Raw genomic sequence first — 25,020 nt, 5'->3', positions numbered from 1 at the left:
GTGTAATAACTATTTGTAATAATTGTTATTATAAATTATACTGTTGTGTGCATATTAAAACGTATTTGTGTTAAAAACGAAAACGATGTATATCAATCGTGTTGGCAAATATAGTAAATTGACTAATATATCGGCATATACTTAAATACTAAGTCCAAAGTACAAGTTAACTAGTAAATTTAAATTACCAGTTAACTCGGCTTCGGACTATTCGAAATTCTAATACGTAACACTACAGAATGGGTAGTGTCTGTGCTCTGTCCACCACGGGTATCAAAACCCTTTTTATAGCGTTGTAAGTCCACAGACACTCCGCTGTGCCACTGAGGGGGGGGGGGGGGTTGCAAGTAAACGCGAATTCAAAACATGAATAAGTAAATACAAATTTAAGTAAATCTGACACTTTTCGTCGTCGTCATTTTGTATTCCAACAATAAATTATTTTATTATTTTTCTTCGTGTTAAATAAACCTAATACAATACATTTTATATCAATAGTACACACTCAAATCACTTTCGAGATACACTATAAAATATTGTGATATAAATCTAAGATAACCGAAATTAAATGATTTCGACGATATACTGCATGCAGTAGCATAAAATGGCAACGGCTTTAGCTGTTACTTCTGAATTGCAAAGATAGTGTGTTATATTTACGAATGACGACATAAAATGTTACTTCGCTTTGTCGGAACCAATGTCTATCAAAACCTCTTTAGTGTCACAATTTACTGTTAGCAGTTGATTAAACAGAAGAATGGTACAACTTCAATGAGGTTTAGGCCTAGTGTCAGGAAAACTCGTAATTTTATTATGTATAGTGATGTTTCTACTTTCGACTCAAATGCAGTTAAATTTTGTTATATGCGCTAGGTCATCGTAACATCTCGTGGTGTAATTCTTTCATTTATGTTATAATAAATGTTTTGCTCCTATGGTTAAGGTGTATAGCGTTCCCATCGTAAATATACTTGAAATTTAAATTTTATAATCCAATTTAATATTGCAAAATTGTTTGCACACTTTGTTTGCAGGGTTTACAAGCTTCACGTCACAGCAACTAAGCACCTATTTGTTTGAGAAAAGTTGGGAAACAAAGAGAATTTTAGCAACTTTATTCAATCACGTACCTATTAAATCACTCAATGCCACTGCAATGGAGTTTTATATCTTCAGTAGAGTAAAACGTAATATGTGGAAGTTTTATGTTGTCTAATAAGCTATTACAATGATAATCTCCATGTTTGGCTGTAATTGGTACTCATAGCTCTCAAACTGAACTCAATTAATGATGGAGTTTCAAGGGATGCATGAGATCTGAACATCGATCTTATAATGTACAATTAACTTTCCGTAATATAGAGAATGTTTCAGAAAATATTATTGAGAAAAACAGAACAAGAACAATGGTAGGCTCAAGCACCCAGTCTATGCAGGTGGTCCTCCTGATAGCAAATTATTCATTTTCAGTTTAGTATTTCGGTTGAAATAATATTTATTTATCTGCAAACTTAGCATGAACCTAAATTGAAGCATAGGAGTTTAATACACTTATTAAATATAAGCCAATATTACATTTCCTATTAAACAGGGACTATGCTGATTTAAGACTGTTACATCTAAAAGAACAAGTCCACAAAACAGTCATATACAGCTAAGAATATCATAGTTTCTCTTAGAAGGAAGATTACTTTACCTATTATTCCCACACTGTTTGGGTGCAGATAAAAGGTTAATTTTTGTATGACTACGTTAAATAGGTTCGATTTGTTTGGAACTTTCTCTCAAAGCTACTCAAGGCTATCTGTGTTAGCAGTGATACACTAGAGGGAAGGCTCAAAGCTACTCAAGGCTACTTTTGTTAGCAGTGATACACTAGAGGGGAAAACTCGAAGCTACTCAAGGCTATCTGTGTTAGCAGTGATACACCAGAGGGAAGGCTCAAAGCTACTCAATGCTACCTTTGTTAGCAGTGATACACTAGAGGGGAAAACTCGAAGCTACTCAAGGCTATCTGTGTTAGCAGTGATACACTAGAGGGAAGGCTCAAAGCTACTCAAGGCTATCTGTGTTAGCAGTGATACACTAGAGGGAAGGCTCAAAGCTTCTCAAGGCTATCTTTGTTAGCAGTGATACACTAGAGGGAAGGCGGCTAATCAACACCACCCGCTGTCATCTCTCGGACTACTCTTTTACCAACGAAAAGTAGGATTGATAGTTATATTATAACGCCCTCACAGCTGAAAGGGCGAGCGTATTTGGTGACGGGGATCCGAACTCGCCACACCCAGATTGCAAATTAAGCGTCCTAACCAACAGGCCATACCAGTCCTTCTTATACAGTGATTCAAGAGGAAGCCCTATATTTCAAATAATTATTTCTTTACTAAATACTATTACTCCCATAGTAACAAAATTTCACCAGAGGCACATTGAGAACATTAAGTTTTATTCAGAAGAGTTTTGACATGGAACAGGATGCTTCAAAACTATATTTATAAATCACTTTACTTTCACCATATGATATGAATATAATGCTTATAAATGTGCTGAATATTGCGAGGTATAATGAAGACTGTGCGGTATTCAGGAACACTGATGTTTACCAGAAAAGCCAAATCTTTCTGTAAAATGCAGGTTCAGGACTGTTAAGCAAAGAATACAAATATTAGAGGAAAACAGCGAAACATAAGTTTTGTATGAGCCTTGAAAAATTCTTAAATGTTCTTATTTTCCTGGAACTAAACTATCCCTTTTCCTTCATTTGTTTTGTAAAACACTAGTGTAGTTTGAAACACAAATGAGAATGTGAAAATAATATTGAACACCTCTGTGACAGTTTTTTTACATGCCCTTATTATGTCTAGTTTCTCTTGAAAAAACAACATATCCTCTGTGAGTGTCTGGTGAAATTTAGTGTCTTTAGAACAAGTATTGTTTAACGTATTTTACTTTTATATGCAATATTTTCTTTATTACAATTTGTATTATTACAGGTAAGATATTGTCTTATGTAGATCATCTATTAAAGTGAAATAATAAAATATACGTATGTATATACAGGCTGACTGATTTTATCATTTGCAGTAGAGCTCTAAATATTAACTTTTTTTATTCACAGAATAGTAACAATATTAAGTTCATATAGGACTACAGGGACAGATAAGAAAGTGAAAATCTTACATTATTATAGTACTTGGTTGTCTTTGTAAAAAATCTAACATTGTAATGCAGGTAATTAAAACTAAACAACATTGAGAACATGAACATCAACTTATTTTGAAGCGGTGTGAAACTGAAGACTGTATCTTCTTGGTCATGCTTATGTATGAAATAAAATAACCTTTCTCGACAACAAAACCTTCTACTGGACAGGGTGCTGTTATGTTTAAAGAGATTTGTATACAGCTTCCTGTTCTGTGTTTCTACGAACATTACTTGAATAATAGTTGATAAAAACTTAATTAAAGGTTCTTTATGTCATGCTAGAGTGCTTTCATAATGTCTCACACATAGACTATTGGCTGTATATTCTGGAAATCGATAAAATTACAGTTAGTGGTCTAAAACAACTAATAAACATCTTTAATGTATAGAGAGTTATGTAAGCTACATCAATGCTATTTTAATATGCAACTTGAAAAGTCACGTGGTAGTCACAAATTGATGTGGAATGGAAGGTATCAGAACTACATTTTGACATTGTTAGAAGTTTCCATAGGTAAAGTGGTTCCACTGAAATTTGATAACTTTTGGGAAGAGTATGGAACAGCTCTTTCCGATGTAAACTATTAGTACACTCAAATCATGAAAATGTGCTCAGAACGGGGATTTGGAAATTCCAAGATTGGTATATCCTTTGTAATTAAAGACAATAGAAAACAAACACAAATTGATCAACTTAGGGCACCATGATCATCCAGACATAGACCTGCAACAAGTCCCAACCGTGGTAAGCAAAGTACAGCGTCTTTCGCAAGTGAGACTACACGAAAACAAAGTTCAGAAGCAAAACTATCCACGTGGTTCAGGCAAAGTTGATTAATTTGATTAATTAATACCTCTGTATGAAACCCTGAAAAAAAGTTTATTCAGCGACATATCCATTAAATAATCTCATATTTCAAGCAACTATAGAATGAATCGAGTATTCATGATATTCCTTGTAACGACATATGGATTTTTGTCTATTTAATAGTTAAAATGAGTGCTCGGAAATCGTCGTCCTACTAAATAAAGAGTATTATGGAAAGCCTAAAGAGAGGGGAGGGGTCTGCTTTTGACAATATAGCCTTACAACGGATACTTTTGTAATTGAAAATATGCTGCAGGTCTATCGTAAAGATCAAAAGTCGTCAAAATAGAGTATGGCTAAACGAGGCGACATCGGCTATAACGGAGTGGTTAGGCTCCAAAATAGCTTTAATATAACGTATTCAATCCATGTGCTTATTACAAAATAATCTGGCCATTTTTAAGATATCATGTTTGTTTTCGACAGCTACTAGAGGGTTATTTGCGCTAGCCATCCCCAATTCTAAGGTGATAGACTAGAGGGAAGGCAGCTAGTTAACGCAACCCACTTCAACCTACCATTGAGTATTCTCAACGAATAGTGGGATTAACCATCTCGTTATAATTCCCTTCAGTAATGGGTTTTGACAATGTATATTGACAATACATAGGTTATATTTAGCTGCAACATAAAAAAACAGTATTGAATTAAATGATTTCCCATAAATATAGGAAAAATCTCTTTCTTTACTAAAATAACAAAAAAAATCACCGTAAGGAAATATTCTGTGCATGCGTATCTATTTCTACATAAACATTTTGTCGCGATCTGAAATACTCCAGTAATTTTTCTACCACGACGATTACGTGGGTTTTGTTTGCAGTTCCCTAGAGGTTCAGTGGTATAACACTAAAATTCGGTGTTCGATACCGTGGTAGGCACAACGCTGATAACTTATTGAGTAGAATACATATGAAAACAAGAAATAAATATTGTTTGGAACACTTCGAAGAAAGTATATGATAAAAAAGCAGATAAAAACATCATCGTTACAGCATTAGAGAGAAATATACCTATTTGTCTGTTTTGACCTCTGACCTCTTGATTGAAAAATTGGGTTTATATCTTTTATGTGGTGAACTAACTTTAATGTAATCCTCATTTCGACTCCGTGGTAGGAATAGGAGGAAGCATTAATTTACTGGTTGATATTAATGAAACTAAACAAGTCGATATCTGACTAAATACAATATTTTTAGATATGAAACTAAACTTGAAATGTAAATTTACGTACATGGGACTAATAGCACTTTTTTAATAATTGTTTTGTGTTTCAATAAACAAAAGCGATTACATATTGATTAAGCAGAGCAAATAACGCATCAAACCATAAAAATACCCGAAGTTCAGATTTTAACGTTATAAGAAATCAATACATAGTTTTACACAAGAAAGCTAACTGTATATGTAATCGAAATATACGAGGACAACGTAGAAAAGTATGGAAGTTCAGTTGACATACAATAACTTGAAGAAAGAAACAGTTGTACAAGAAAATGCACACAATATTGTTGTCTCTAGAATAAAATGCACACAATATTGTTGTTTCTAGAATAACATGCACACAGTATTGTTGTTTCTATAATAAAATGCCCACAATATTATTGTTTTTAGAATAAAATGCATACAATATTATTGTTTCTAGAATAACATGCATACAATATTATTGTTTTTAGAATAAAATGCCCACAATATTGTTGTTTCACTAATAAAATTCACACAATATTGTTTTTTTCTATTCGCCTATTGCGCATCATGATTAAGTTTAGTTTGTTTTCAGTACAATGATGTACAATGGGCTATCTGTGTCGTGCACACTGCTGGGATCTAAAGGCGCATTTTAGTGTTATAAGCCATCGTGGGACATCATTGATGAAATATATATGACTTTAATGTTCTTGTTGTTTTTTCTATATTTAAGGTATTAAAATCTTGAATCAAGACAAAGTTAAAATTCAGTAATGTGTAGCAAACCTCTTTCAGAATGACTTAAGAATGGTAAAGAACATTTAATAATGGTAAGTTATCTCTTAGATCATCGTGCAATGATGTCGAACCTACAGAAGGTTGTTGTTGGTAACAATGGTGGTTGGATTTGTGATATTTCTATTTTTGAAATATTATAGAACAGAAAAGCGCTATGTGTGTATCGGTTGTATAAATCGGAAAAGTATTCCGTTTCTTTATTAGGTTTCCACGTTAAGTTATAAGTGCTGTAAGAAGAAGGTTGAAAGTTTCCAAGTATAGATTAAGAAAATAATATAAGATACATATGACATGATACATGTGTTGCCGAATGAAGAAAGAGAAACCGCAACGTTTTTAATATAGAATATTCCGTAAAAAGAAACCATATAATTCAAGCAACTGGTGCTGCTCACGGAAATATGCCCCACGAAAAATTAAGAATAAAAAAATCCTTAACTTGAGAAATAAAAGAATGAAATGAAAAAAGAAATTCTTCATATTTTCCCTAGATATGATAGATGAATAAGTAAAGAAATCAACCATTAGGTATAAAAAGTAAATCCACATTGAAAGATGTTGCTAAGGTAAAATTACTGATAATGTGATGTTACTAAGGTAAAATTACTGATAATGTGCCTCAATACGTTATAGTATGTTCACTTATTCTTCATGTATCTGAGTTTCGTCTGCGTGACTTAGTTAATACTATTAAATTCACTACGTGCTTCGGTATGTTTCATTTTATCTTCTTTTTTTCATACCCATGTTTGTTAATTTCTAAACATAAGCTAGCGGTGTTGTATCCAAATGTTTCTCAAAATATGTTATTTTTTTATGTTTGTTTGTTCCGGATATTCGCGCAAAACTATACAAGAGCTGTATGCTCTAGCTGTCTTTAATTTTAAAATTATAAAGTATAGGTTTAGTTTGAAGTTAAGCACAAAGCTACACAATGGGCTATCTGTGCTCTGCCCACCACGAGTTTCGAAACCAGGTTTTTAGAGTTGTAAGTCCGCAGACATACTGCTGTGCCACTGGGGGGGGGGGGCGAGTGAAGAGGAAAAGGAAGCTGATTAACAGCACCACTACCAATTGTTGAGCTACTCTGATCGAATAGTTGAATTTCACTACCATTCTTATAATAAACTGACGGCCCCAAAATTCAGAGTGCAATTTTTGCGACAGTGGGACACGAACCATTAATTCTTGGATCAACAATCGAGCCCGCTAACCTTCAGCCCAAACCACCTCGTTCTATGTTAAAAATAAGCAACAACAGTAACGTTAAAAAATGTCCTAAACTTGTTCACACCTGTGTAATATAAATATTAAAATCTAATGCAACCTTCTGGTTTTAAGTTTCTTTGTTAACGAATTTTCAAAATAAGATTTAGTTTTTTTTACTCATATATATATTGATTTTAAACTAACGTAAACATATTTTATAATATCATTACTTGTACCTTGTATGAGAGAAATATGATACATGGTTCTGAATCTAATCACAAGTTGTCCAAAAACTAGATTAAATACAGGTATTAAAACTCTCTAAATTAGAACTAAACAACATAACATCAACAAATTTCTAACATAAATTCCAGTTACGTAGATCGCACCGGGTTCAAAATATAGAAGTTAATGTCGTTAATCTAATCAATCTTCTGCAGTAAAATGTTGTATTAAAAATCTGTAAAACTTTTCTGCAACAAAAATTCGGATATTTTCGTGGCATAACTTTATATATGGAATTTGAAACTTAAATAAAAAAATGTCTATTGAAAATATTACTTGATAAAGACTGGATTAAAAATAAGTTAAATGATGGTACTACGGTAGAAACATTATTTGTATCGATACGAAACGATAACAAATAATTCACATTTGACTTAATTCCCTTAGAGCAAATGTCAAGGAGAAACTATCTTAGGAATTGCCCACACTAATAGTGTTCTGGGCTAAAAGGCACAGCAAGCCCTTAATCAAGAAAATGGCAACAAAATTCCCAAGTGTACTCTACTTAGTGCTATTGTTCATCAAGTCGAAATGACCGTCTGCTGAGATGAATAGCATTGTCTCCTGAAGTCGGATTGTGAGAACGTTAAATAGAAAGTTTCTTACTGTGACATGTTTCATGGTTCCACTAGTACTTTTTTTTCTTCTGTTTACTGACAATTTTATATACTATGTGGCATCTCACGACTAGCGTTGATTTCACAGAGGTTTCCTTTATATATGTGTTTGTGTCTAAGATTATTATTTTTGTAGTTTGTGTGCTCCTACTTAGTTGATACATGTGAAAAGTAAATACAGCCATTTTTATAACACTGCACATAACACTTGGGTTCAGGATAAAAAATATTCAGTGTTTTATCAATTTATAATAGAACGTGATCAAAATACCAACTATTTTGTAATTATGATTAGAGCGAAAAATTGTTAAATACATCCTTTGATTCCAAATTATTTGCAACGCCATAAATAGATAACAGGAATTGACAACATCAACTAAAAGGAACCCCTAAGTCGGATGTTCACAAACCACGAAGTTTTGGTGTTGATGATGATCCAACACGATGTAGAGCTCATTAGGGTTCTCCTTCAGGCAAATAGGACTTTATCAATAGTTATTCTGTGAAGCAGTAGAAATAATACAGCTTATATAGCTCAAGTATAAAGGCTACACGAGAAGTAAAGAACCGAGAGGAAGCCCAAGATATAAGAAAAATATTAAGAACCTTTAATTATTTGCATAATGTATCATTACACTATTTTGTATACTCAAAACACACGTATATCTGTGTGTGTCTATGTTTATATCATTAGACTATTTTGTATACTAAAAACACACGTATATCTATCTGTGTGTGTCTATGTTTATATCATTAGACTATTTTGTATACTAAAAACACACGTATATCTATCTGTGTGTGTCTATGTTTATATCATTAGACTATTTTGTATACTAAAGACACACGTATATCTATCTGTGTGTATGTGTGTTGGATTTATTAGTTTTTAATTTTTATTTAAATTGAGACACATCAACTATTATTTAGAAAATATTAATTATACGCGTATCTCTCTGCACCTTTATTAAATTTTTTAAACAATAATACGTCAGTTGTCAAAAAGGTATCATGTCTTCTGTTGGTATAAATGAAATGAGGGAGTTGTATGGGAGTCATGTATGTTACAAAGTGTGGGGATACAGAGCTGGTTTATGTTAATGCAAGCGCAAGCAACGCCAGATCCAGACACTTTTACTCAATAAAATCCACATTAGCTCACCACTAGGGTAGAAGAACTGCTGTCGATAGGTTCACTTTTGCCACTAATGACTCCATTAAAGAAAACAAAAAGCCGAACAACACTTTACCAGTATGAACGTGAGATGGGAGGCGCTGGGCGTTTCACAGAAAGAAACAGAGAAGTTTAAGCTGTCTCTGATTTCTTGCTTTAATAAGTTACTTGAACGAGTTCACCTTTATTTTGTCAAAATCATTGAAACTATCTAACCATATCAACTGAAAAGAAAACACCTTATGTTTTTTTTTATTACATAAACTCTAACATAACAACGGTTTGTCTTTATTTATATTTTACAAGTTTTGATTTAATGTCAATCCATCAAGTACAGTAATAAGTATGGGTGACACCACAGTAGCTATATTTTCAAGAGTTCGGATTTCATAGATTTTACGAAAACTAATTACAACCAACTGAATAAAATATATCACAGAAAATTGATTTAAAATTAACTAATGGAATATGAAGTTAAGTAGGTATAATACAAATGAATTATAAACATGAAATACGCGCACCTATTCTAACAACATACATACTGTTAAGATATAAGGAAAAGGAATGTGATACGTTATAGGAACTTGTAAAACATATATCAATATCCTTTATTTTCCTATTAGTATTTATTTACCTAGAAATATTAGGTTTTTTATGCTGTTTATGCCGGTATGGAACAATGAAGGTTGTAATATCAACTTGAGAAGAAAAGTTTTTCTTCTCATTCCAAGTGGTTTAGTGTAATTACTTCTTAATGATAATTATTTATTTAATTTTTATTTGTTTCAATTATCGTTTCATTAAATGTGAGCCTCGATTTGTTGATTCTACCTATTCAGATATCTCAAATACTAGGATACACTTTACTATTACCGTACCGTATCCTTTAGTTTTATTTGTTTGACACTATTTGGGTTTGTCCTTAGTTTATATCAAATTAATAATAATTATACAAATCAACCGAGGTATCAATATATAATTGTATTTCGCTCTTTACTTCAGATGATAAAATTAATCTAAGTGCCCTATAGTCTTTAAAATATATCTTCATCGGATTTAATACTTATATTAGATTTAATCAAGGTCACGAAGCTCGTTGTCATGGTAAATAATAGTTACTAACAATTTTTGACAAATAACTAGATACTAATTATTAACTAGCTTGTAGCCTAGTTTTGACTTCATGGAAGTCCTTAGAAGGTATATTTTTGTATTGGAAGTGACTGGGATTTGATCCCGGAGTTTCTTGATGGAATACTTGTGCGTTATTCACGTGACTTGGGTCTCGCACCTTACAACTTGAATCAACTAACTATTTGAATATTTCCAAGAGGAGTATCCAGGTTCTGTTTCTATGTAAAGTTGTTGACAGAGTTTGTTATGAGTTAGGCTTCTTTTATCTTTCTATTTCTCATATGTGGCTCGTGTCCTATTATTTAATTATTATTCCACTTTATATTTGGTGTTTGTTTTGTTATTTTCTGGAATGGACTAGTGCAGATAGATCAATATGTATAGCTGATTATTATTATTAAAGAATTTTGTTAGTATTTCTGTTTGTTTAGTGCATGGAAATCCACATTCACAGGAGATGCTGTAAATGGTGTTTCTTTTCTTCATTGGGTACGAAGGTGATTTGTTGTGCACTAATAGCGAACGTATTACTTGGGCCTCATATGGTCTGGCGGTTAGGGCGTTCGACTTACAACTTGCAGGCTGCGGTTTCGAATTATCGTCACTGAGTATACACGCTCTTTCAGCCATGGGGTGTTCTAATGTTATGAGCAATCCCACTATTAGTTGGTAAAATAGTCCCCCCAAAGATGGCGGTGGGTGGCGTTGAGTAGATGCCTTCCCTCTATTCTATCACTTCTGAACTGGGGACGGCTAGCGACTTTGCACGAAACTAAAAACAAACCAAAACCAATCTGAATACTATTATGACTTTATGTTGTTTACATATTTTCTGTATGTTTTCATAGAGTCATCTGATATAAGGGAATGTGGTTTTACGCATGCAATTTCCTTCTTGTTTATGGATCATTGTAGTATCGTAATAGTGTTAAGCTCATATCTCGGTTTTCTTGTTGCATGTAGTATTTATTTTCATGTTAGTAGTAGAAAGAGTCAATACAGATGGTTTTGAGTTTTTTTTTATTATAGAGATTGTCAGTTGGGTACGTTCCTTAAATAGTTTTATCATTTTCAAGCTGTTGGCAGAGTATCTGGAGTGTGTCAAAAGGTTGGTACGTTAATGAAGAGGGTAGATACGTCAAAGTTGATAACTGTGTTTTATCAGGTTATCGAGGTTGTTTTTATAATATCTACAAAGCGGCAGATTGAGTTTTTAACATGTGGGTATCTTTTACCTATTAGAAGTGATATTATATCCACCAGATATCTAGCTATGTGATAGCATGGTGAATCTATGAAATTAACTAAGGGCCGGAAAGGGTTACCTTGTTTGTGAATCTTAGGTAAACCGAAGATGCGTTGTGGTGATGCATACTGTTTTTGTTGTTGCTGTTTTTTAGTTCTTTCTGGTTTATCTCGAGGAGGTTGTTAAGTTTCTTCTGTTGATAAGCTAAGTTGTGTTATCGTAGATATAACTATCTCTAAGGTGAGTTATGTGTTAGGGCAAAGTTTAGTCCTTCGTTAGAACACTTTCTTTGGGATCTGTAAATGGCCGTTTACTTAAATTTATTACAGTGTGTTTAGGTGTTTCTGTAGTGTTATGTTTTGCGAATTGATGAGAGAGTTTTGTAATTTACTTAGTACGTGCGTGTTGGTCTGACATTTGAATAGTTATGTGTATATTGATAGGGTCTATGTTGTCCGTTGTATTATCTATCGTCTAATGTAGGTCGTCAATGTTATTCTGTGGCTATATACACTGTAATATTGGATCTTATCTTGGTGCAGCTTTTATTATGTTTCAAAGTTAACAGGTAACTTAACATTATGTACTTTTGATATTACGTTATGTTTTTAAATTTATGGAGGAAGCTGTGGTGGTTATTTGTTTTAGCTAATTTAAAAATACATTTTTCTAAATCTCTAAATTAATTACAAAGTCTGGAGCCGTACCACGTCATTAAGTACTTATGGTAAGTTGTTGCTATCGGATATCAATCATTGTCATGGTAAGTAATTTATATGATTACTTTAGTTTGATTATTAATTAGTAATACATTTGTTTAATAAATAAAACTATAATAACTAATGGACTTTTATCTTAAGTTTCGGCTACACTGTTAATCTACAGCCCTATTCATGGAAGTCCTGAGAATAATTACTTTTCAATTGGATTACTGTATTGGGACTAGAAGGGGTATCTAGGGTTTGTTGACTTCTATGCTAGATTTTCTGAGTGTTCTATCCGGTAGGCTAATGTAGACAACTTCTTAAATTTTTATTTTCTTGTTTCGTATGTATTTCATACTCTATTATTGCATTATCATTAAAGTTTATTGTAGTCTCTGGTATGACGAGATATTTCAGATAGATCGGTAGTTTTGTAGGTCGACTATGCTTCTGAGTTCTAAATTATACATTTGTTATCCAATGAATTTGAATCCACATTCACAGAGGGTGTTATAAATGATGTTTTCCTTCTACATCGGGTCTTCAGACGGATTGGTGTGTGCTAACTGCATTCCATTATATTGTGTTTTTGTTTCTCAATACGAGTCTGACTATATGTTAATCACATATTCTCTGACTGTTTTCAGTGTAGCCTCTGACATATTTTTCTGAAAATGAAAGAAAAACACATAACTATAACTCTCCTTACTAATATGTTTCCGGAATATTTAAAAAAGAGCACACAGAAGATAAACAGTGGAAATAAAGAAGAAGAATACTACAGTTATGTTCCTTATGGCGAGTGAATAACGCATTCGACTTCTATCAAAAAGACAAAGGATCAATTTTTGGTTGCGATCAGCAGACATATAGTCCTTCTCAGAACTCTCCAGAAGACGGTATCAGATTAGCAACCAAAACTTAGGATGAAAACTCGGTAATAATTAGTACTTTTTTATATTAAAAAACAGTTACGAATCAATAATTAGACTAATTTGATTGTATGGGCAAATAACAGTGACAACATTTGACATCCGAACGCCACAGCTTTACCGTAAGTCATTATCTGACTCATATTTCAACCATTTCTGTTTGTTGTATTCAGCCGGTCTGAGCAGCTCTGTATTGAGCGAAACGCAAAGTCGGCAATTGATAGACGGGCATAGTGTGGTTGAAATACTATTATACATACTTCCTTTCCGACAAGCTCTCAGAGACAAAATAAAGATAGCAGTGTTTAAAAAGTGCAATCATTCTAATACCTATATTTTCTTCTGTCAAATATAGGTGATTATAATCATGTTTCGCTAGCTTAAAAAATGTGTTTATATAAGAACAATTGTATATTAATATGCTTAATTTAATGTATATTTTCTGATAAGAAAAAAATATCGGTCCGGCATGGCTAGGTGGTAAGGGCGCTTGACTCGCAATCTGATGGTAGCGGCTTCGAATCCCCGTACCACCAAACCCTTTCAGCCCCCCGGTTCCAATATTACGGTCAAATCCCACTTTTCGGTGGGTGGTGATGACTAGCTACCTTCCCTCTAGTCTTTCACTACTAAATTAGGGACGGCTAGCGCAGATAGCCCTCGTGTAGCTTTGCGCGAAATTCAAAAAACAAACAAACTTTCACTACTAAATTAGGGACGGGTAGTGCAGATAAATTTGCGCGAAATTCAAAACAAACAAACAATCAAAAACATTAGCTTGTCCTTCATTACAGTTTTCATGCATATTTATAAGTTTGGTAATTTTGTTAAGTGTTTTATAGTCCTAATCGTCCAATGACACTTCAATTATTTCTAACCAGTTATAGAGTATAAAATATAATCGTTGCGCTGAACGTTTTTTAAGAAATTGACTTGAGTGTTAAAACCTGTTATGTGTCGAAATACCTCTTTATGTAGATATTTCAGGTTTCTAACTCGTTCTGGTTTATATAATCTTCATCATACGTCCAATTTGTTCATAATATGGCTGCTATATAGCAGTCTCGACATTTATCATTTAATTCTTCCAAAAAAAGGGAACGTTATTGCACTATATTGCTTTTTTTTACGTGGTATTTAATTTTGTATCACTTTTATAACATTTGCTCTGCCTTCTGGTTGCAACGACATGTATTTTACGTGGTATTTAATTTTGTATCACTTTTATAACATTTGCTCTGCCTTCTGGTTGCAACGACATGTATTTTACGTGGTATTTAATTTTGTATCGCTTTTATAACATTTGTTCTGACTTCTGGTTGCAACGACATGCATTTTACACACACACAGTTAGGTTTGAAAACACTCCTGTTTGTTTCAACAAGAAACTCTTCAATCTTATATTGGACAAATAGTAATAATAGTTTCAATCAATACAAGCTTTCATCAGCTAAATTAAGTTGATACTTAGGTTTGTACATAATGCTCATGTATGGGTGTTTCAAACAGAAAGATTAATATACCATAATAACTCTACGTAGCTGGAAAGCAAGACAACCTGAATGACTTTCGTAATGAAAGGATATAAGGACTGTTATATATAAACGATATTCATGAAACTGTAAATATATTTTCAAAAGATCAGTTTTTAGTTGAAATAGGGACTAAGTACTTTAAGCAACTAATTTTGTATAATTGTGATAATATATATGTTAAATGTCGTTGCAACCAGACGGCAGAGCAAATGTTATAAAAGTGATACAAAATAAAATACCACGTAAAATAAAAATAAAAAGCCGTTCCAGTTGAAATTTGAGCATCACTTTGAGCTATAATATTATACACCCTGATGAATAAAAATAAAAGGATGACAAGAACACACTTATTAAACCATTTATTCCTAGAAACATTTTCTCCAATTTATTCTTTAATAAATTCATAAACTTGTTGGTTAGTTCTTTATTTATATAGACCATATAAGATTACGATAGTTGTTAAGTTAATAAGTTATAATTTAAAACGCTAAGCTTCACTTGATTAATATTGTTAAAGAAAGATCGAGAAATAACACTAATACATATAATGCATAAAAATTAGAGTTTCACACATTTAATTGAGTGTAACCAGGATTTTGTAGGGAAGGATTTGGTTCTTGTCTTATTTATATATATATGTGTGTGTGTTTTTATACATCTTAAAAGGCTAATATTGCCATGGAATAAACATAATTACGTTATGCCTAATTTTGCAGCCATTATTACTTGTATAAATGTGATTCAACAGGCATAAAGATGTAAAACCCATGATGTAAGTTTGGGTAAGCATGATGACCTAACAATAGAGAATTTAGTAGATCATAAACATATTTCCGTTTGATACACTTGCAATGCGCTAAATAGAAATGAATGTCGTCTGGAGTTAAATCACAGAATCTTATTTATTGAAGCTCAGTGTGGTGTCACAGCAGCACAGAATATTTACAGGTTAAAATAATTCAAAAATGGGCTGTTCGTTTGTTTATGGTTTTGGACAACGCTACACGATGGGCTATTCCTACCACGGGTATCAATACCCGATTTCTAGAGTTATATGTCCGTAGACTTACCGCTGTGTCGTGATGTTGTTTTGTTTTGTTTGTTTGGAAGTTCGCGCAAAGCTACACGAGGACTATCTGCGCTAGCCGTCCATAATTTAGCGGTGTAACACTAGTGGGAGGCAGCTAGTCATCAGAACCCACCGTCAACTCTTGGGCTACTCTTTTACCAACAAATAGTGAGATTGGCCGTCAATTTATAACGCCCCTACGGCTGAAAGGGCGAGCATGTTTGATGGAACGGGAATTCGAACCCGCGACCCTCAGATTGCGAGTCAAGCGCCCTTACCTTATTCCTAAAAATAGCACATTTATCACATCTAAATCATTATGTAAGTCTCGAGAAGGGAATCGTATGTCTGCTAACTAATATTTTGACTAAATTGGAAAGGTACTCTCGTGCCATCACAGCTTAAGCGAACTCTATACACAATCCCCTTTCATTGAAAATTCAGCGAGCACCCACAACACAACTAGATGTCTATGCTTTCATCATTTGGCATCAGATTCAGAAGCTCTCTCAGACTTATATTTTTACTGGAATATGGCTTGGTTGGTTAAAAGGTAATTCATATATAAATGATAAGGCACAAAACGTTCTTATCATGACATTGTACCTTTGATGTTTGTGTAGAATAGATTATTAAATTACCTAAAATACTCTGGTATTTTCTATGCTGTCGTCAGCTGCTCTGTCAACAATGCTGAATTGATATCAGTTCCAAAACTTGGTGTCAAAGCATTGCAAAAACAGTTTGCCATAGCACTCATAAACCCAATCCCTAGTTACGCTCTTAATCTAATACGCTCTGGAAAATTAACCTGAAACCCGTGAGAATGCACAGCTGTTTCGATCCATTTTGCCTTTAAATTTTATCACTTGATATTTTGATAATTGCTTGTTTTTTTTTCTTCTGTTTTTATGGTGCAATTGTTGATTATTGATGGTGCAGGAGATTATGACGGAAGTACAGGCTGTTATATGGGTGATATTAAAGCATATAAACATGGTTATACGAAAGGCAGATCATTATGATACAATTGGGTAGATCACGCTATAAAACAGCTTGAAAATGCTCCTACAAAGTAAAATATGACACCTCTTTAGCACTACCTTTACAACATGGCCGTTAAGAGCCGGTATTCCCCTACCCTGGACTCAATATGGAATTGAAGAAAGCGATTGGAATAATATCAGTGTCCAAAGAGCAAGGAACAGTAAAAACTACATCAACGTAAATTGGACAACTGCAATGTTCACAGATAAGTTTCGTGTTTGAATATCCAGAAGTAAACAGTGTATTCAGTGCAATAATATTAAATACTACCGTTTTGGCATAATGCCCGGTTTCCTACTACCAGGACTGTGGTGAGCTATTAAGTACAAGAAACCACAGGAGTTGTGGGTTAATCAACAACATTTTCATATTGAAGAACCATTGATTATTTCTGAAATATATTTGAACATTGTGAATGTTAAGGCTGTAACCCACCAACGACAATTCAGGGAAGTTGCCTTTGCACTTGCGAATATATGATCAGAAGTATTCCCCGCAGTTGGAGAGAGTGTAACAATTCTATGGCGACCCACACTCGTTACTAAGTATTCCCATTCATTAAATGCGATTTTCTTTCACAGACTACTACAGTCAAACTCTAATTCTTATCACTCTTAGTTAGATAATAATTGTGAAATATAATCTAATTTACTGAAGTTAATTTTCTACCTTTCGTTATATTATCTCATCGAACGGTTTAGTCTGTAGCACATATAGCTGACGTAATCATTCAACATACGGGGAAGACATAGGGGTCCTGGTAAATGAGTGAGTAAAATTACAAAAAAAGGTCAGTCTTTGGATCTAGTGAGTCAACTAACAAAACAGGTCAGTCTTTGGACCTAGTGAGTCAAATTATAAAACAGGTCAGTCTTTGGACCTAGTGAGTCAAATTATAAAACAGATCAGTCTTTGGGATCTAAGAACTATCCACTCTAAATCTGGTGGTAATTGGTCAACTGATTCATTAGTTATAACAGACACACACACATAGATTTGTCAAATAATGGTTACAGATTAGTGTGTTGTTGATAACTGAGAAGTGATACAGTTTGAAAATGTAGTTTTGAACACAATTTTCCTATAACTTATGAAAGATTAACATTTCTCAAATCACATACACACATATATACTTCATATATTTTCTTAAAATGTATAAATACAAGTGTATTTTGCATCAAGTGCTACTTCCAAAGTGTGTATTTATTGTTCAGGATAGTGGCAAACCAGACAAACTCCTGATTCTCCAGGGCGTGAACATGGATGAAGTATATTTACTGACAAAACATCTGAGGCAGTTGTATATTAACTACAGTTTCATTTACGAGTATCGGGGAAAATGGAGCATGAACATTGTGACCAGATGGTACTGCTGTTTGCTGGAGAAGTAACATCAAAAACAATACGCTGTTTAAGCAATTCGTAATCAGTATGATATAATAGCACAAACAGCTGGTACGTCCGTTTATTCGTATTATATACATGAAGCAGTCGTATCCTAGTAGTTATAGTGCCAGAGCTGTGAATCCGGGATTTTTGATTCGAGATCCACTTCTGTAAAAACCCTCTTCGCTTTTTGGAGATGTGTATGAGCTATAATGATGATGGTCAACCTGACAAAAGTAGAACAAGATTTGGCGATCAATGCTGTTGACTCTCTTCAAGTCTATCAGTTCAAACTTACAGGTGGCTATGAGCGATATTTTGAAAATGTTTAGATCATTAAGTAAATAAATACTCCAGCAGTCCTCTTTATCACAATTTTTAGTATTATCATTACAAGGCACTGAATACTTCTGAATGTTACGTACTTTGTAACACTGCACTGTTGCTATTTATTACAGAGATGCAAGCAGTTGTTAATTGAAGTTGTTGAAATAACTTCAGACAAACTGTAAAATAATTGTGATTGACATTGTGGAAACATGTTAAACGAACAAAATGTTTCTCAGAATATTGTATTGTATAATCGATCTGTATAAATTTATCAAATTAAATTGCATTCTAAATACAGAAAAAAAATTAAACAGTAATATTCATCATACTCAGAAACATCTTCTGATTGGTTCTACCTCAGCAGGTATATAATTTTGCGTTCTCTATTGGCCGACGTCAATTATTTGATGGGATGACTGTTTTCAGGTTCATTGCATTAGAGTAAAACATATTCTGAAAGATTTTTTTGAAAGTAAACGTGCACATGTAAAGAAAGGATAATGGGAGATCATGGTTATTGTGACTTACAAAAGTACAAAGGTTTACCTGCCGTCGTGTATTTCCTTAGATTGTTGCCTATATATGTAGGGAGACACGTGATTTTGCCACCAAGATGACTAGCTATCTATTTGATTATTGCACCGAGAAATAATTAGAAGATGCACTGCAGGAACGAAACAATGTACATCACAGATCGTGACGTGCTTATATTTACAGACGTGAAATAATTGCAAACAGCGTCCATAACACGTATATTTGTATTCGTGTCGACGATTCAGTTATGGTTAGTGCGTACACAGCAAGTATCCATTATGATAGACCTTATATCAGTCTCATAAGAGTCTACTAGAAAGAAAAAAAGAAACAAGGATTGAGGAAGATATTTATATGCTTACCGACAAACATAAATCCAAAGCTCATGTTGACATACATCATATCTTTGGCTTTTATGGCTGAACACATTCATTTAATTTTTTAAAAAGCATCCCCCTAGCAAATACATTAACAACTAATTCCGAGCTCAAAATGTCAAAGTTACTGAATATAACTTATATGAGAAATGATCATTTAGCGAGTTTGATCTAAGATCCTGAATATTAAGTCTGATTATAAAAAGGTATAGCAGCTACATTTTATCTTGGTCTATCCAATGGTAATGCCAAATAATTCATGAAATACGTTATACCAAGTTACCTAATTATAATTTTTAACGAGGCTGTACAAATTGATTTTTACTGAAAATAACAAATACATACCTTAGTAAGAACCACTTTTCATAAACTACATATTGCTGGTATAAAGTGGCATTGACATTCTATCTTGGCATGGTATAAATTTTGTTTCAACCCGAATGTAGAACCAATGCTATTTTAACTCTTCTCGTCTTTGTTCGAAACCCGAATGTAGAACCAATGCTATTTTACCTCTTCCTGTCTCTGTTCGAAACCCGAATGTAGAACCAATACTTTTTTACCTTTTCCTGTCTTGTTTCGAAACTCGAATGTAGAACCAATGCTATTTTACCTCCTCCCGTTTTTGTTTGAAACCCGAATGTAGAACGAATACTGTTTTACCTTTTCCCGTCCTGGTTCTAAACCCAAATGTAGAACCCGTCTTGTTTCGACTGTAATGAAAGACGTGAATATTTAATAAAATATGTGTCTTTTCGACTCTATCCACAATAATTAAAGGTTGTATTTGTAATGAATTTCGCTCAAAGTTACACGAGGGCTATCTGTACTAGCCGTCGCTAATTTAGCAGTGTAAGACTAGAGGGAAGGCAAGCTAGTCATCACCACCCATCGCCAACTCTTGGGCTACTCTTTTGCCAAATAATAGTGGGATTGACCGTCAAATTATAACCCCCCCACGGCTGAAAGGGCGGGCATGTTTGGTAGGACGGGAATTCGAACCCGAAACCTGCAGATTGCGAGTCGAGCGCCCTAACCACCTGGCCATGCCGGGCCGGTAATTATGAGATTTATTTAAATTTGTATACTTTAAGTCATCATTTTTTTTTCAAATATTGCATATTTATTATAGAGGTTTACAATAATCCTACCTATGGTTTGCAAGTTGTTGCACCAGTAATTCCTTATGTAATAGGCCTTTATGAATAAGGACCCAAATTCTGCAAAGCAAAAGGATAGCTTTGATTGATAAGGAAAGATGTTTACTTCTGAGATAATCTAGGCTTATGGAATTTTTTATGGGTACTGACTGAGAAAGCTGTTAGAAACAAATCAATTGAAACTGAGGCCAGACTGAGGTGGCACAGTTCATCGGGTGTCACAATCTATGGTCAGTAGATTGTAGTATAGATACAAGGCTATAGAAGAATACAACAGAAAGCCAGATCAGGGTCGCAGAAGAGCTACGTAATTTAGCCCTTAGAAATTACACCATCAATTCTAGGAGCTTCACGAACGAGCTTCATCAAGCCACTGGAGTGCATGCGTCGTGCTCAACGGTCAGGAAGAGGCTCCATGAGGTTAGGCTTAAGCCGAAGATACTAGTTAGACCCCCCTATATTAACCCCAAGGCACCGAACAGCCCGGATGACGTTTGCCCATGAACATATCACATAGACCCTTCAGCAATGGACCCCTGTACTGTTCTTAAATTAGAGAAGGTTCTGTATATCTTCAAGTGATAGAAGTGTTAGAGTCTGGAGGCGTGAAGAAGTGATATTCGGTTCGTAATATTGTCCACCATGATACGTTAGGGGTTAGCTCAATCATAGTCTTGGGTGGAATCTGCATGCAGGGGCGTACAGAACACTATGTCGTGGATGGAGAACCTCTGACAACAAGACATTACATGGATGAGATACTGCTACCCATTGTTCGCCGTTTTACTGGTGCTGTGGGAAATGAGTTATATCAGCAAGATTACGCCTGTCTTCACACAGCCATATTCACACAGCATTTGTTTTTCAAGACAACTCACCTGATAGTATAGGGAACAGGTGCAGAGATGTCATAAACAATAGAGGAGGAGCTACCATCTATTAAAGACTCATTTTGTTAAATTTGTTTATTTTAACGTTATTTTACTTTAATAATTGTGTAACCAAATACTGACATAATATGTTATTTTACTTTGATACTTGTGTAACCAAATACTGGCATAATATGTTATTTTACTTTGATACTTGTGTAACCAAATACTGCCATAATATGTTATTTTACTTTGATACTTGTGCAAAGGCATTTTTTTCGTTAATTTTCCTTTTTGTTATTTGTAAATGAATTTTTCGACTTGCCTGGTATTGTTTACCTGAGATATTTCTAACAAACATATTTTGTCAATACCGAACGTCTCTTTGTTGTTGTTATTTTCTTCAAACTTTGTAATTTCTGTGAGTGGAGTACAACCAGAATACTCTTAAAGTGTGTTAAAACATACCTACGTCTTCCATTCTTTGTATATTTATTATTATCATTACATATTTGTTCAAATAATATGACTAATATTTCAGCCAATTATAATACAAAGGTAGTTTTTTTTCACATAAAATTAAGACATTATATCAATATATATCTATATATAATTCATCACGAGTCTTATCTTCTCTTTATAATGTAGTTGTTGTCTAATCTGTGACGTACACCTCTGTCCTTTGTAAGTAATACGGGAGCCATGACATTCATTTTTTTGAATTCATGAACGTGTTATAACCAAGTATTTTCGAAATACTTTCACGTATTGATCTTAACGTTCACCATAGGACATTTCTCAAATGTGATCACATTTTGCTCGGTAACAGCTGTGTTAAAAAATATGATAATTTTTGTTTCTGTCCTGTTAGAAAGTTCCTACTTGCAGACTACCTATATTTAGTTTCTTTCAAAGAAATAAAATTACAGTTTTGTAATCTATTAATAAATTGATATTTCTAAACTTCAAATAGCCTAACGTTTTTACCTTCCAATATTGAATATTATCCATCAGCTGTCTAGACGTGGTAATAACGCATGAAAGACTTACTGAACTGATTCTTTAACACAAACTATTAAGTTTTTTTTTTTATTAGGACAATTAGTGATTCTTGTTATTATGAAACATTTTGTACTGTAAACCTCATAACATAAACATATAATGGAATTTTAGAAAACATACTTTCGGTTTTTAAAGCCTATTTCTATTGTTGTAAGGTCTTGAGTAAATTTTTGATAGAAATGAATTATTATGTTTATAGCCGGATATGGTTAACGTTTCATGTAACGGAATACAAGGTCCATGGCTCGCGCCGCGATGCCACTGAACATGCTCCATCATTTGAGTTGTTTGTATGTGAAATATAAGAGCGACAATCCTACTCTAGAGAATGTTGCTTACGGGTCGCCTTCCCTCTAATCAGTAGGTTAAAATTAGGGACTTCTATATGTAAACCTATGGACATCTGATCTGACTATTTAGTCTCTGTATCGTTGCAGGTATACATCGGGTCGAACATACCTTATCGGTATGTATTTCATCCTGGTCTGTTACATATAATCCTCCTATTACCTTAACATCTTACTCAAATAAACGTATATTAATTGGTTTCGACTATATATATGAAACACTATCAGTCCTCAATCATCTCACAACAGGACTACATTTCCAAACCATAATTTACGGCTAAATTTCACACGGCTAAGAAATGTGGTAAGTTTTATTTGTTTTATCAGCTTTTAAGCTTGTTTACATTAGTTATAAGTACCTTCTGGTGATATAGGTATCAAACCTTCATATAATGTCACGTCAGTCTGGTCAACGTGCCGGGTTGAGTATCAGAAAGTCTAAGGTTCAATTCTCAGAAACGTTGCTGAACGAATTATAAACCGACAGTCAAACCGCTATTCGAATGAAGTTAAGAGGTTTTCCTTCCTCCAATAGGTAGCCCAAAATTAGGGAAGTGTACGCCTGAGCCTAAATCTCTGACATAGCGGTTTGTAGGCCAGTAATAATTTACATAGTTTGTTTGTAATTAAGCACAAAGCTACACAATGGACTTCCTGTGCTCTGCCCACTACGAATATCGTAACCGGATTCTAGCGTTGTAAGTCCGCAGACATACCGCTGTGTCACTGGGGGGCAATTTACATGGATCAGTAAACAATTAAACAGGCACATTTTGAGAGCTGATTTTTTTATTTTAGTTCGAAAGTTGTAAAAAAATAACATATATCAATCTCGGAGAAATGTGCATTTTTCACAAAATTAAGAACTGATATCATAATGGAGGCCTCAGTGTCTAAAGACGTCACACATCAACTTCTATCCCGCTTACATATAAGGGTAAGAAAGCAAACGAAATAACAACTGACCTTATAACAAAGAAAGATTTTTTGGAAAAAAATTAAAATGTATAAATGTGTCAAGATTAATCAGTGCCTAAATGTGTTTCTGCTTATCTAGTGTAATTTCAGCATAACAGTTATAACAGAAATCAAGTAAAATTATTAGTTTCAATTTAAACAGTTATAACAGAAATCAAGTAAAATTATTAGTTTAAATTTAAACAGTTATAACAGAAATCAAGTGAAATTATTAGTTTTATTTTAAACAGTTATAACAGAAATCAAGTGAAATTATTAGTTTCATTTTAAACAGTTATAACAGAAATCAAGTAAAATTATTAGTTTCATTTTAAACAATTATAACAGAAATCAAGTAAAATTATTATTTCCATTTTAAACAATTATAACAGAAATCAAGTAAAATTATTAGTTTCATTTTAAACAGTTATAACAGAAATCAAGTAAAATTATTAGTTTCAATTTAAACAGTTACAACAGAAAACAAGTGAAATTATTAGTTTCATTTTAAACAGTTATAATAGAAATGAAGTAAAATTATTAGTTTCATTTTAAACAGTTATAACAGAAATCAAGTGAAATTATTAGTTTCATTTTAAACAGTTATAACAGAAATCAAGTGAAATTATTAGTTTCATTTTAAACAGTTATAACAGAAATGAAGTAAAATTATTAGTTTCATTTTAAACAGTTATAACAGAAATCAAGTAAAATTATTAGTTTCATTTTAATTATTTGGAATTTTACATTATAAAAAGTACTTTTTCCACTCCATGTAATTTGTCCAAACAACCATTGTGTGTACAGCGTTGTAGCTTAAATATGTAATGGCCAGTTAGATTATTTTATTCCAAGTTGTGATTGATGCATAAAAAAAAGAAACAAATGTATAAGAATGTGTAATGACTGGCCAATAACAGCTGATCTTTCAAATGTCAGTATTTGATTATATGGTCCAATGAATTAAAGACCTAACAGCACGTTT

The 25,020-nt window shown here is 33.4% G+C and overlaps 1 protein-coding gene across 1 annotated transcript in view; it reads right to left on the bottom strand.

The window, feature by feature from the left end:
• LOC111086623 (butyrophilin subfamily 1 member A1-like) overlaps window positions 1-19,650 on the bottom strand; it is a 31,939-nt gene extending 12,289 nt beyond the window's left edge. Inside the window, exon 1 of the mRNA XM_022390207.1 lies at window positions 19,626-19,650. Within this exon, the coding sequence (XP_022245915.1) occupies window positions 19,626-19,650 (25 nt within the window). The remainder of the gene's footprint in view (window positions 1-19,625) is intronic.
• Between the last annotated feature and the right edge of the window lie 5,370 nt (window positions 19,651-25,020).

This window comes from Limulus polyphemus, unplaced genomic scaffold (genome assembly GCF_000517525.1).
Source record: "Limulus polyphemus unplaced genomic scaffold, Limulus_polyphemus-2.1.2 Scaffold1261, whole genome shotgun sequence".
NCBI classification, from domain to species: domain Eukaryota; kingdom Metazoa; phylum Arthropoda; class Merostomata; order Xiphosura; family Limulidae; genus Limulus; species Limulus polyphemus.
This window is presented reverse-complemented; position numbering and strand designations above follow the sequence as displayed.